Here is a 12,569-nt window from a genome sequence, read left to right as displayed (position 1 = left end):
CATGGAAACTGTCTCACCATATTTCTGTAATCCCGATGGGATCAAAGCTATGCACCTTCTAATTCCTCCTGTTTTGTTTCTTATGAAGTGTGTACTTGTGCCCAGGCACCTGAGGTGGGCTCCTGCTTGTGCTGCGTTCATGAGGGACGTACCAGAGCCTTGTCTTCACTGCTCACAGTGCCTCCACTTCTCGTCGCGCTATCATCATCGTCATTCCCTGCCAGGCCTAGTTTGAAGCCCTCCGCGTAGGTTAGCAAGTCTGTTGGTAAAGATTCTTCTGCCCCACTTCTTCAGATGGATCTTACCTCTCTCCCAGAGTCTTCATTCCTCAACAGAATAAAAAGGGAAAAAACCCTGTAGCACTGCAGTCACTTTTAGTCAAGCATAACTATGGCTATATTCCAATTCAAATCATAAAACTGGACATGAATTTAGGGTGAGGTATTTAATAGTAGTTCAGCACGGTACAAAGCATCGTCTTCAATTCTTGAAGAACAGCTCCGGGTAGGTTGGCACCCCACGCTATCATTAACTTCAATCGTGCAACCTCAACGTTGTGTTCGCTTACCTTTCTGTTGTACCTAGCAGGCTTCCTCTTATTAAGAGTACTGTCACATTCTCTCTTCAGGCACCACACAATTTCTCCTCGTCCTTCTATCTGACTCCTGCTGAATGAGTGGCAGCACTCTATTATGAAAAACAAATCCCATTGTGTGTGTGTAGCAAGAGCTAATCTCAGCTGCTTTGTTCTATAACAAAGCAAGAAAGAGCTGCTGAGATTAATAAGCAAGGTGAAGACGAGGCGGTTCAATCCATCATCAAATTGGTTCACTTTAAGTGTACTACAGAGCAGTAGAATTACCACTGTTCTCTAGCAAATCACTGGGGAGGAACCAGAAGGAAATACTGTTTTCCCTCACTAAGATGAAAAGGTTATACATAGAGAGATTTCTGGGATTGGGAGGATGTCTGAGAACAGAAGAGCTAGCCTAGGCAAAAGTCAAAATGTTAGCGTCTGACCAAAAAAAGTCACCGAGCTCCAGTTGTTGTCCTGTTGTTCTTTCAAACTTATCCTCTTCCTATTTTTCTCTTCCTTTTCCTTTTCTTTCTAATTAGTGGTAACCATGTTGTTTGCCAGCTGGCTCCAGGGCACAAATTCTTTGTATTCAAAATCCCGCTTGTGTTTTCTTCACAACTTTCCCAACAAAACTTTGAGGTTAATGTTAAAAAAAAAATTAAATTATCAAATGCTGCGTCATTTTTGTTCTTTCTGTTTTTGAGCCTTTGTAGACTTGCTGCTCTGCAATCTGGAGGGGCAGAGTTGTCTTCAATCTCATGATTTCACCAACTTGATTTTATTGTTTAAAACAATACTCCACAGCATTAGGTGTATCATAAAGGACGGGCAATCGAGAAATTATGTGGCTTATTCAAATCCTGGATCACTTGCCCTGAGTCAAACACTGAGGCAGTGGCAGAGCTAGTTGTCTGTGGGTCTACTGCCGGAGGATATTCTCCGTGGTGGCATATTGGCCTCTGTTTTAAAAACAAACAAAAACCCAACCAATCCTTCCCCCCCTAGATCCTACACACAGTTGTGTGTAGTTTGCACATAGTTGTAATTGCAGGCTGTTAAGTAATCCTTCTCTTAAAGAAATCATAAAAAATAGTCAATAAATTAAAAAGCTCTGCTTTTGTATAGCTTTCTGTAAGAAGATTTTTCAAAGCCGACTCCCATTCACCCTGCTGTAGGAGCTCACAGTTGACGTTTTATTTGTGTGTAGAGCAATAGGTTAAATAGTATTAAAACATTCTGCCAAACAGCCATGTGTTTTGTTTTATTGCTGTTTTCCGAAGACTTTTATAGTCAGATATGAGATATAAAGCCATCTGCTTTGCCAGTTAAAGTCAGCTCAGATACAGAATATCTGTATAGTACTCGTTCAGACTCCATTGTAGAAAAATTACACGTCTTGAAATAGTGCTTTCGGTGGGCTGTAGAAGAAGGATAAGGTTCTTGCTGACTCAGAAACTGGGCATGAAAAAAGCACAGTTGACTGTAAACGTAGCTGAAACTTATTTTTTTTAAAAGCCTTTGTTTGTTCCAGTATGTCAACAAAATTATTATTTCCTATTGCTATTGCCTGTATATAGAGCATTTATTTCTTTGTCACGAGATAAGGTGCCTGCTATGGAAGGCTGGTGGCATAACTGGTGAGTAAGGTGAACTGAGCCCATACATACCAAAAGACATGGACAAATTACCAGCAAGGAACAATAGTTCTGACCTGATAATATACGGAAACTTTTTCACCATTTGCATAAGTAAATACTGGAACAGGTTGCCCAGAAAGGTTGATTGGCCTCTCTCCTTGGAGGTTTTTATAGACCAAACTGCTCAAGTCCTGAGCACTGTGGTCTGACCCCGTTGCTGATCCTGCTTTGAGGAGGTTGGACTAGGGACTTCCGAAGGTCCCTTGGTGCCGGGGTTGTTCTGGGGGTCTAAGTGTTGGCAGCAAAGCCCTGCCCTGCTGCACGTTGACCTAGGCTGGCCGCTCTGAATTTGCAAAGTGATTGATGTGGTTACTCGTTAAAAGGCAGATTTACACCTAAAAAAGGCTGCATACTATGTGAGACAGAGGAGGAAAAGTTCATCTGAGCAGAGACCTGTCTGCCTCTAAAGCAGGATTTTCAGCCTCAATAATCTGTGGTGTCCTGAAAGGCCTGAGAGCCCCCTCCGATGGGCCAGGCTGGCTCTGGTTTTGTGTTAATTGGCACTTTAATTGCATTAATTTGACGTTGTGGTTCCACAGTGTATGCTGCCACTTATTTGGGTAAAGTTAGCTTGTAGAGTAGGATACGTGCAGCGTTTGCCTGCAGCATTTCAGTCTTGTTTACTGGGGAGACTGAACAGAGCGCTTAAACGTTGGCTCCCGCTCGTACGGCGTCCCGAGGCACCCAGGCCGTTCCCCGCGGGTGCTTCACGAGGTCAAGGTCACATCTCTTATTTCATGGAGCCGCCACTCTGCGCAGAAAACGTGACCGCTGCCTTGTGCGGAGTGCTGGTCTATTAAAGTCTGTGGTACGACATCATGTGTTGAAAGAGCATCTATGGCCTTATGTCATCACACCCTCAGCTTTTTCTCCCTTGCCTCATTTCGGAAGCCCTGGGTCACACAAGTGGCCAGCCTAAAACAGGAAAACATCCCTGATTAGCATGGTCTTGTTTTCACTGAGCTGATAAAAATCGCAACCGTTAAGATAATGGGAAGTGTGGGGAGTGGTGTCTGCAGTGAGGGTGGAAGCCAGTCAGGCCAAAAAATGCAGCCTGATGGTTGCAGTCATTGAAAGGAGCAGGGAGAAAGAAAAGCTGGAGCTGTCAGAGACTCAGCTGCTTAAAAGTTGTCATTGTTTTTAAACCCCAAATCTGAAACCAGTAAAGCTGTTGTAATTCTTTCAGTAATTTAACAGATCTAAGATTTCTCTGCAGATTCTTTTACGTGAGCCTATAACTTTAAAAAACGACATGATAAATTGTGTGTACTTTCTAGATACATGATCTGCCATCGCTTCTGCCCCCTCCTTTGAAGATCTTACTTGTTAAGGACTAGAAACAGCACTTAACTGATACTGTCTCGGTTCCAAGTAGTTTGAGGCTGCCCTTTTGGAGCAGTGTTTGTCGCTGCAGTTTTTGATAAGCTTTTGCAGGGTGCAGTCTGGCAGCACAGCTGAACTGATGGAGTGGTGGGCTCCTGTTGGAAGGGACAATGTTGTACGGTCTCAGCAGCTCCCTTGGGCTGACAGCGGCATTTGACCAACCGTGCATCCAGCTATTCAGAAACCTAAACCAGTAGAAAAATCAACATTTTTCCTGCCAGTTAACTCTCGGGGCTGGCTTGCTGTGAGGTCAACTGAGCTGCTGGCAGCAGCACAAGTAAGAGGCGAGAGGGAAGGGGGAGAAGTGGCTCATCAGTGTGGTTAAACCATTTTCTTCGACCTCATTCCTCTTGTATTTGAAGTCCACCAGCACTAAAGCTGCAACAAACAGTACCCCGTCTTCTCACCGCTGCTGTTTTTCCCACCACTGCAGCACCCCGTCCTCCATTGTGCCAGTCCAGAATTAGCGTAGCCGCAGGCTGAACTGCAGTGCAGAATTTGCCTGGCTTAACTTTGTTTCGATGGACTAATTTTCACCCCTTTTTTTTTGGTAGCTGCACGAGCGCTTGCACCAGAGCAGGAGGGTGATAGAAGGGAAGGAGCAAGTGGCCCGGGGTGCAGGAGAGAGACTGCTTATTTGACTGAATTTGAATTGCCAGCTTCAGCTGTCTTAACGTATGCCTGGAATTACAGTATTAGGCAATGATTATCTCTGTACCCATTATTTCACTGGTCTGTGAGCATTTTAAAAATGGTTTCTGGGTGTATTAATTTGTCCCCATGACATTTGGGTAATAGCTTTTCTTTTTTTCCTACATCTACAGATTTTCTTTGCCATATGCACTGTGTAGGCTGCAGCAGCCGGTGGGGTTGAGATTCAGGTGGCTGAATCTCAAGCCCTCACTTACTCCATTTGTCCCAAAGCTATAGCAATGGGGAGGCTGTATTGTAAATGCTTGCTGGGGTCAGGGGCAAGACTTGTTTAGATATCCTGAAAATCTTATGACTGACTGGGAGAAACCAGATAGAGAGGAGGAGGTAGGGTAAGAAGATAGCAACTGTGAGGCTCAGTCAGAAAATGTTGGGACCCACAGTTGCAGTGGGAGGTCTTGGAACGGGCACGTGCTACAGAGACCAAAGGAAACACTGGTAGCTAGAAACCTCTGAAATTTTTACCTTGTGTCCACATTCATTTCGACTTTCATCAATCTTTAAACAGGCTTTGCTAACACTGAGGGGGATGGAGAATGGTAATCGTTGCAGTGGTTACCTTTCTCAACGGGACTGCGCTGTGCAGGTTTGCAGGCGGCGTGCAGATGTGTTGCTGCTATGTGGAGGTTGCTTCTGTCGTGGTCAACAGCATGGATCAAGAGGAGGCAGGTAACCACACTGTCCTCGGCATCCTTGCATCTTCCCTTTCCTTTAACCTTCAGTCACACTCTTCCGTCCTCACTGGTCAGCTGTTCCTTACAGAAGGAATTAATAAAGAAGATCAGTTTCCTAAACAGGGTATTTAAAATGTTCTGAACCTACATGAAACGACACATAAAAATATGCTTGTGTCTTTTCCTTCCTCATTCTTGCAGACAGTATTAGCTTCTCTCTGCAGAATATATATCCATCGCTTCAGGGATTTCAGTAGTCGCAAGTTGCTGCCGGAGTGTCTTAATTCAGTATGATTTTGCATGACGACCTTTCTGCTTTATAGCCCTGGAAGCTGCCATGCCTGCAGTGTTATTTCTGTTATTTTCGATAGGTTTTGCAGTGTTATTTCTACAATCCCAGGCAATTGTTAGTAGTCTTCCCAGCATCTGCGGGGCCGTTGTCTCTATCAGTCCTGGAGAGTTTGTATGGCAGACACTTTGTAAGGTTGTCCAGAGCAGATTTTTGGATGAGAATTTATTCTCTCTGTGGCCTTGAGAGAGGCACTGACCTGGGTTTCTCACCAGATACGGGTGACTTATTTCACTTCCCCTTACCACCTGTAAACATCTTCTCTGCAAGCTTTTTCAGCATGAATTTCAACTCCCAAGACACAGATGTTTATGCCAAGATGTGATGCATCGTGCAAGCCAGTCCCTAGGCCTCTGTTTCCAGCAACTTCCTTGCACGCTGGGTGGGACTTGGTGGTTTGCTGCTGCCTAGAGGTTGGTGGAAGGTGATTTTCCTTTCTCAGCAAGCATATTACTGCCATACATATGGATATACTTTTACACTTTCAGACAGATTTCCACCTGAAAGTGTAAAAAGGATTGCCTGCCGTTCAACCGTTTGCATATGCTCTTCTTACTTTCTTCCCTCTGTCCCGTGGATATTCCAACCGAGTCCACGTTTCCTTTCACTGTAAAGGTGCAGATTTGACCATGTCAAAGCAACTGGTGTTTTTAATTATACGCATATTTTACATAGAAAAATCTTAGTTCGATCCACAGTTAATTAGCATTCACATCTACTTGTCTTCCTTGACTGGAATTGTAGAAGAAACTAAAACTAGCAAAATTTGTGGTTATAATCCTTCCATCAGCTGTTTGCCACCTGTTTAGTATTGTAGGTTCTATCTGAATCTGTACGCATTCATCTCTCACCTACTCTACTGATAGTTCAGTTTGCTATTCACCGTTAACATTACCCAACTTTAAACTAGATGTCATTAAAAATATGTTCTTCTGTCTGATGCTGCCGTTGGAATAGCGAACCTTAGTTCCTAAGATTCAGTCTCTTGGTATCTCTGCTAGATTTTAGTCCTAACTGGACAGTGAACTTCATGAACTCGGCGAAATACCTCCTGCAATTGCGTTGTGGTGTTTAGCAATCAAATAGTCCCTTTAGTCTACCTGGTCTGTAAAGTTCTGCAAGTGCATGCATCCTAGAAGATTTAAAATTACCCTCATCAGTTAACTGTCTAGAGAGCCAGCCATGTTTTCTTACTAATCCATTATGCTGGAATGAGAATGTCTGTCTTAACTGCCACTGCCCTACTACCATCAGCCTGCTGCCTCCCTTCTGAGCTGTCTCATTTCTTACTCAGCTGACTGTGCAAGACTTAGGTTTTATAAGTCCTTGTGGGCCTTTTTGTAACATTTTCTATTACCTTTGGCCTTCATTTGAATGGGTTGAGGCTTGGGATTTGCTTCTCTCCCTCAGCACAGCGACCACCGTTCTACCTGTCTTTTCCCATTTACTCGGAACTGCATTTGCCGTAACTTTATCATACTGTCTTTACAATAGTGTTTCTCAGCATAGTTTTATCTAACACCCTACTATATTCAAAAAAGAAAATCAACAAACCACCCCGTGCAGTCTTACTGTCATGGTTCTCATTTGCACCTGAAAGGAAGTATAGCCATATGCTATAGTATAGTTTATGGCTGTATTTCTCCAGCTTATTGCTAGGGCTTTTTGCTCCCATTTTTTTGGCATGTGTGGAAATGTGTGAATTTATTCTGGTTTGATTCGTGTATTATGAAGCTGCAGTCATTTTACAGACCGCTTCTGGTGTTTGATGGGGTATTGGTTGAAAACAACTGCCAAAGACTGCTTTCCAAAGAAAGCCCCTTTTGTTCTGTAACAGCAGTAATTTTCTGTGGGACAAGGACAAGTGAACTCATTTTCAATGCGGTAAGTGAGGTTTCAGCTGGTGGGAATGTACAGTTGATTTTCAGTGCACTGTTTCACCTGGGTACATGCTTTATATCCTGACCTCATGGGCAAAGTAGGAGTTTCCGTGTTTCAATTAAGACCTTTTTTTCATAAAAATATTTTCAATGCAGCAATTTTCTATTCTCATTCTACCTGTGAGTGCCTTTAACTGTTGCTGTAGGACCATCCAATTAGCTACTTGAGTGGACAGTGTGGCAGCTCTTCTAATTCAGTTGTTTTCACCTCTTACAGGAAGCAGCAAACATGTTACGTCTTATGCAGAACAGGCTGAAAGAAGAGGAACAGCACCTGCTTAAGAGTGGAAGTAAGTGGGATTTCTTCACCGCTTGTATTATCAGAAAAATTGTTAAGTACTGGCTACTTATGTAGAAGTAGCCACTTACAAGCATGAAGCAGAGGGGACGTGGTTAGATAACAGAGTCAACAGGCTATATTAGAAAAAGTGGAAAGATAATAACTTCAAAAACAGTGGAATAGGGAACCTAACCTCTGTGAAATGCTTCTGTGCCTTGTAAATTTTACCTGCAGTGCTGAGGGATGAAGAGAGTCATCCACTAAATGTGCTGTGCAATTTCAGTGAGCAGATTTTAGGCTTCATTTTACTATTATCCAAGCCCATTCGGGCGAGCTGTGGACACAGCATTTGTCCCAGCACGATGGGATTGCTGATGAAAAGTTTGTTTGCTAATAAACTTGGTTAGAGGATTCTACCCAGCAAAATGCTTGTGTGTAGGTGAGTAGTCTCATCGTTTTGTGGGACTGCTTTACTGCCTCGTGGTACACATGTGCTGGTGTGCCTTGCAAAACCGGAGTATAATTTCTGTCCTCAGCAGTTAGCCTGTCACATTGCATGGCGTGGAGTTAGGTTATGTGTTCAGATTAATTCTTTGTGATGTGTCTGTCAGATCATAACTTTCACAGATGGAAGAACTCTCAGCTTGAAATCTTCTTTAATATCACTAATCTTCAAAGTGGGGTCCACGTTTGCCTGCTTGCATTTGCTTGATTTTAGTGTACCTGCAAAATGTGAATGCAATTAAAATTTGGGGTTTTTTCCTTTTTTCTAAACTTACTCCTTATAAATTAGAATTCTAGCTAAGGATCATGGGGGAATAATAACCTCTGGAGATCTTGTAGAAAGCTAACAAAGCAGATTTGGCTCCTTTTGAGCCAAGTGTCGGCAAGAACTTCCTCATTAATTACCCCTGTGAATTTAATATTGCAATATATGCATTTTTATATGGTAGTGGGAAAAAATAGAAGGGAAGTTAATTCTCAGCATCAGAGGGAGAGTTCATGAAAGCTGAAATTGAGTAAGGACAGAAAAGTTGGGCTTCACAGTTTGCCAGCAGAGATTTCCAGAAAAAGCTCATGAGAGAGGAAATTCACTCATTTCTGCCAGTCTTTGATCTCATCTTCTTATGTCAATGCAGTAAAAAGGGAAGATGTTTCAGCTGAAACATATGATTTATAATAGAAGTTACAAGAATGTGGAATTGTTTCAGGTATTTACATGAGTGAAAAAGTCCAGGTCCTGCTATCTGACAGTTTCCAGAGTAAATAAATTCAAGAACATCTATCATCAGTAATTAACATTATGAAGTATAATGTGAAAATTTGCTGGCCTGCTTTCTCCTCTTCTGTGGATTTTCACTTGGAAAACTATTAGTCATTTTGCATCTCTGAAATAATATGAACCTTGCCTTTTAGTGAGTGATTTAGCTGCCACCTAAGAACATATGATTGTGACTTTTAATGACCTAAAAATATTGCCATAATACATCTTTATTCAAGTACTTAATTGTCATAATTAGTAATTTTTCTGGCGATAAGAGCATCAGGAACCTGTTTTTCAGTGCTGGCTCATTTATTGACTGTCCCATAACCTTGGAAAATTAACTCATCCTTGTCAGTTACGGTCTGTCTTTGTCTGCACATGGTGTGGAAGTCTGCACAGTTGCAGAGTTGTAACTGAGATAAGAAATTTGGCCCTCGGAGGTTGTTTCCCCCCAGTCACGAGCATGGAGTACGGCTTCATTACTGGGTGCTATAAGGTTAATTTATTGAATGTTGTAAAGCTCTCTGAGACCATATAAAGATCAGGTACCAGGCTGTGCTTTCCCCTTAGACCAGACCGCACTCCCTTCCTCTCATTGTTGGTTAAATTATGTCCTTTACACAACTGAAAACCAAGAGATTTGCTTTGGTAAGAGAATGCAGAGGTTGGGGTCTTAAGTGCCATGGTGCCCTATTAGGGATATGTTCACAGAACGGTTATGTTAATCCCCGGGATCCTAGTCACAAGGAGAAATACTTTTTTCTTTTTTTTTTTCACAAGAGGAAACAAGGCAACAGCAGCAGAATCGGTGCAGCATCACTGAACAGCGTTGCCTGCCCAAACCCCACCACGGGTTACTAGTGAGAGTCACACTAGCGGTAGGAAGCACGGTAGGGGATGGGGTTTCCGCCGTGGAGGATTCCCAAGAGCCCTACAGCCTTGCTCTGGCGGTTGGTGGTTTCATCAACGAGCATTGTGAGCACTGTGTGTATTGTGGGGACCTGGTGTAAACTGCTACGGGCACGAGCGCTTAAACCTTCTTTCACCTGTGTTTGGAGATTCTGCATGCTACACCCTCCTTCTAAGATAGGATGTGCCCAGTTAGTGAGACAGACACAAGGAAGATTAAAGAAGGGCTTTTCTTCGCCACCAGAAACATCTTTCTAAAGTAGGTTTGGGGAGGAAAAAATACGTCCTTATTCCACTTGCATTCCACATCCCACACAAAGCACAATGCTTTTAATCCTAAGTTTTCTTCCATCTTCAGTTTGTCAAAAAATTTAGGGCTTTGTCTGGGCCTTCAGCCCAGCAAACAGGTCGTGCCTGCTCACAAGACTGTTAAAGCAGACCCTGCTCCGACTCGGTCATGCTCACGCGATGGGTTCTGGAGATGAAGGGATTCACTTCGCCTCCGTGCAGCTCCACTCAGTGGAAGGCGGGCAGGCTGGCCCGGCGTCTCCCGCTGTCCTAAGACTCCCTGGCTGAACATTGAAGGTCCGTGGTGGTGGAGCAAGCTTCGTTTGAACAGATTCGTTCTTCCCTACACAGAGGGGTAGCACGGGGCCAGTGCCTCCTGCAAGGAACAGGGAAAGTTCTCTAACTCTCATTACACTTTGCCCCTGAGAGCTGCAAAACACTTAATGAGGCTCTTCTAACAGCATAGGCTGGAATCCGGTGATAAATTTGTTACCGCTGCCTGGTAAAAGTCAGCCTCCACTCTGCCCCCGTAAGCGCTCTTACCTTTGCGTGCCTTCGGAATTGATGCAGTTCCCTTATTGTCTGGATCCTTTGACCTTATCTCCTGCTAATTTGGTAAGAAGGGCTGCAAATTAAGTTCATTTCTCTGCAGCAGAAGTTGTAGGAATTCTGAACAGCTCTCAGTTGCGTTTCAGGCTGAACTAACACCAGAGAAACCTAAATCATATTTCTTGTAAAGAAGAGCTGTGGCATGCAGCTTGAATTTTGCAGGTCTGTGTTAAGAATATAGAAAGCCCGTGGATATGTCACGGCATTCGCATAAAATTTGCAAAAATATTTAGTGTAATTCAGAAACAGCCTGGTTCATTTTTTCTTTTGCTAGCATACATTGCAGATCATCTTTTATTTCTGACAGAGCATCGCCATAAAACCACTGCACCAAAAAAAAAAGGCTAACACTAAGTTACGTGAAAACCCATTCTTAAATTGCGTAAAGATGTTGAACTCTAGATACAGATCAGGCTTTGCATATTATTTACATGGTGGAAAATATGTGCAAGTAAGTATTTGCAGCAGTACAGAAATGTTTTTGTGATGAGTGGTAAGTAAATTGCTGTTATTTTTGTAATCTTTATTTCATATAAGATGCTCTCAGGGAAACCAATATGCGATGTGGTGTTTTTTGCACAGAGTCCTGCCCTTGGGGCACATCCAAGGTTGGTGCAAAGTAAAAAATGCCAGTTGACTGAAACTCAGGGCTTGATTTCCTTGTGGATAATGGAAAGCGACTCTTAAAATATTGTATTAGACACTGCTCAGATGAGCACTGTGAAGGCTGTTGATAGAACTATTGTCAGGTGTAGATACGTGAAGCTTGCTCTGATAATGGTTTGGTGTGAGACAAGAGGGTCACTGACCACAGCAGAAATTCAAGATGTTTTTTCATGTTCGTTCAAGGTTGAAAAAACATGTTTGCTGAGCAAAAAGTAACAAGTGGGAATGTTTCTAGACTGAAATACATTTTTTTTTTTTCAGACTAATCAGTTTATTTCACTTACAGATCTTTCTCACTGTGTTACACATTTTTTCACCTGTGTGTTTTCTCACATTCTTTTTAAGATTTTGTGTCCTTTTAAAAGCGGACTATATAAACTATAGTTAAAAAAAAGTAAAACATTTTGTTTTGAAAAGATAAAAATAAACCCTTTGAATTTTTCAAAATATTTCCTGTATTTCTTTTGGGTAATGCAATGCCCAGGATTTGATTTCAATTTGCAAAAGTATTTGCTGTAAAATTGCTTTTTTTTTTAATTGAATGCACCACTTTCTCGTGTGCTGCTACAGTCAGCCCACCCTGCGTACTCTTGCTTGGTCTGTAGAACGAAGAAACATCCATGTTACACAGCATTTTGAAATTTTCGCTTCTTCTGTGTTGTTTAGTAATAGCAACAGGATTAACTAGTGCTCCTGGAGAGCTTCGGTTCTGCTTGATACACAACCAAAGTGTTTCCTTGGCCAGTTCTACTTGCCGAGCTAACTCTTCTGATAGCCAAGCAAAATATGCTTAGCCCTATCACACTGCTCGATTAAACAGAGAAAATATCGATGTTGTGCTTCAGACAGCAAATCGCGTGACGCTGTTGCCTTTTGGTGCTGTACCGAATCTCTTGTACTGTTTCTACTCCAGAATTGATGCTTTAAAAATCTGACAGCAGATAAACAAAAAGCCCCATTGCAACAGTTGCGGCATTGGAAGAGTACTGGTGAGTCGCTGGGTAATTCCCAAAAGGGCGAGATGCCTGGATGGATGGTATTGCTAATGCTCAGCACTGTCACCAGCAGGATGCTCAGACCATCCATCTTCTCGTAACAGATACTTGGAATTCGTCCACAAGAGTTTTGTGTTTTGCTTGTTATATAATTGCAAATTCATGTTCTAATTTAATAGTACTTTGACGGATTCTTGGCTTTTAAGATCATTAGAAATAGTTATGAT

General features: G+C 42.5%; 1 protein-coding gene across 1 annotated transcript in view; it reads left to right on the top strand.

Moving 5' to 3' along the window:
• Positions 1 to 12,569, top strand: part of CLUAP1 (clusterin associated protein 1) — a gene marked incomplete at its 5' end in the record, with an annotated part of 72,379 nt that overhangs the window by 39,668 nt on the left and 20,142 nt on the right. The window contains one exon of the mRNA XM_082006666.1: positions 7,549 to 7,621. Coding sequence (XP_081862792.1) covers positions 7,549 to 7,621 — 73 coding nt within the window. The remainder of the gene's footprint in view (positions 1 to 7,548; positions 7,622 to 12,569) is intronic.

This window comes from Phaethon aethereus (genome assembly GCF_964289735.1).
Source record: "Phaethon aethereus genome assembly, chromosome: 15".
Lineage (NCBI taxonomy): Eukaryota > Metazoa > Chordata > Aves > Phaethontiformes > Phaethontidae > Phaethon > Phaethon aethereus.
This window is presented reverse-complemented; position numbering and strand designations above follow the sequence as displayed.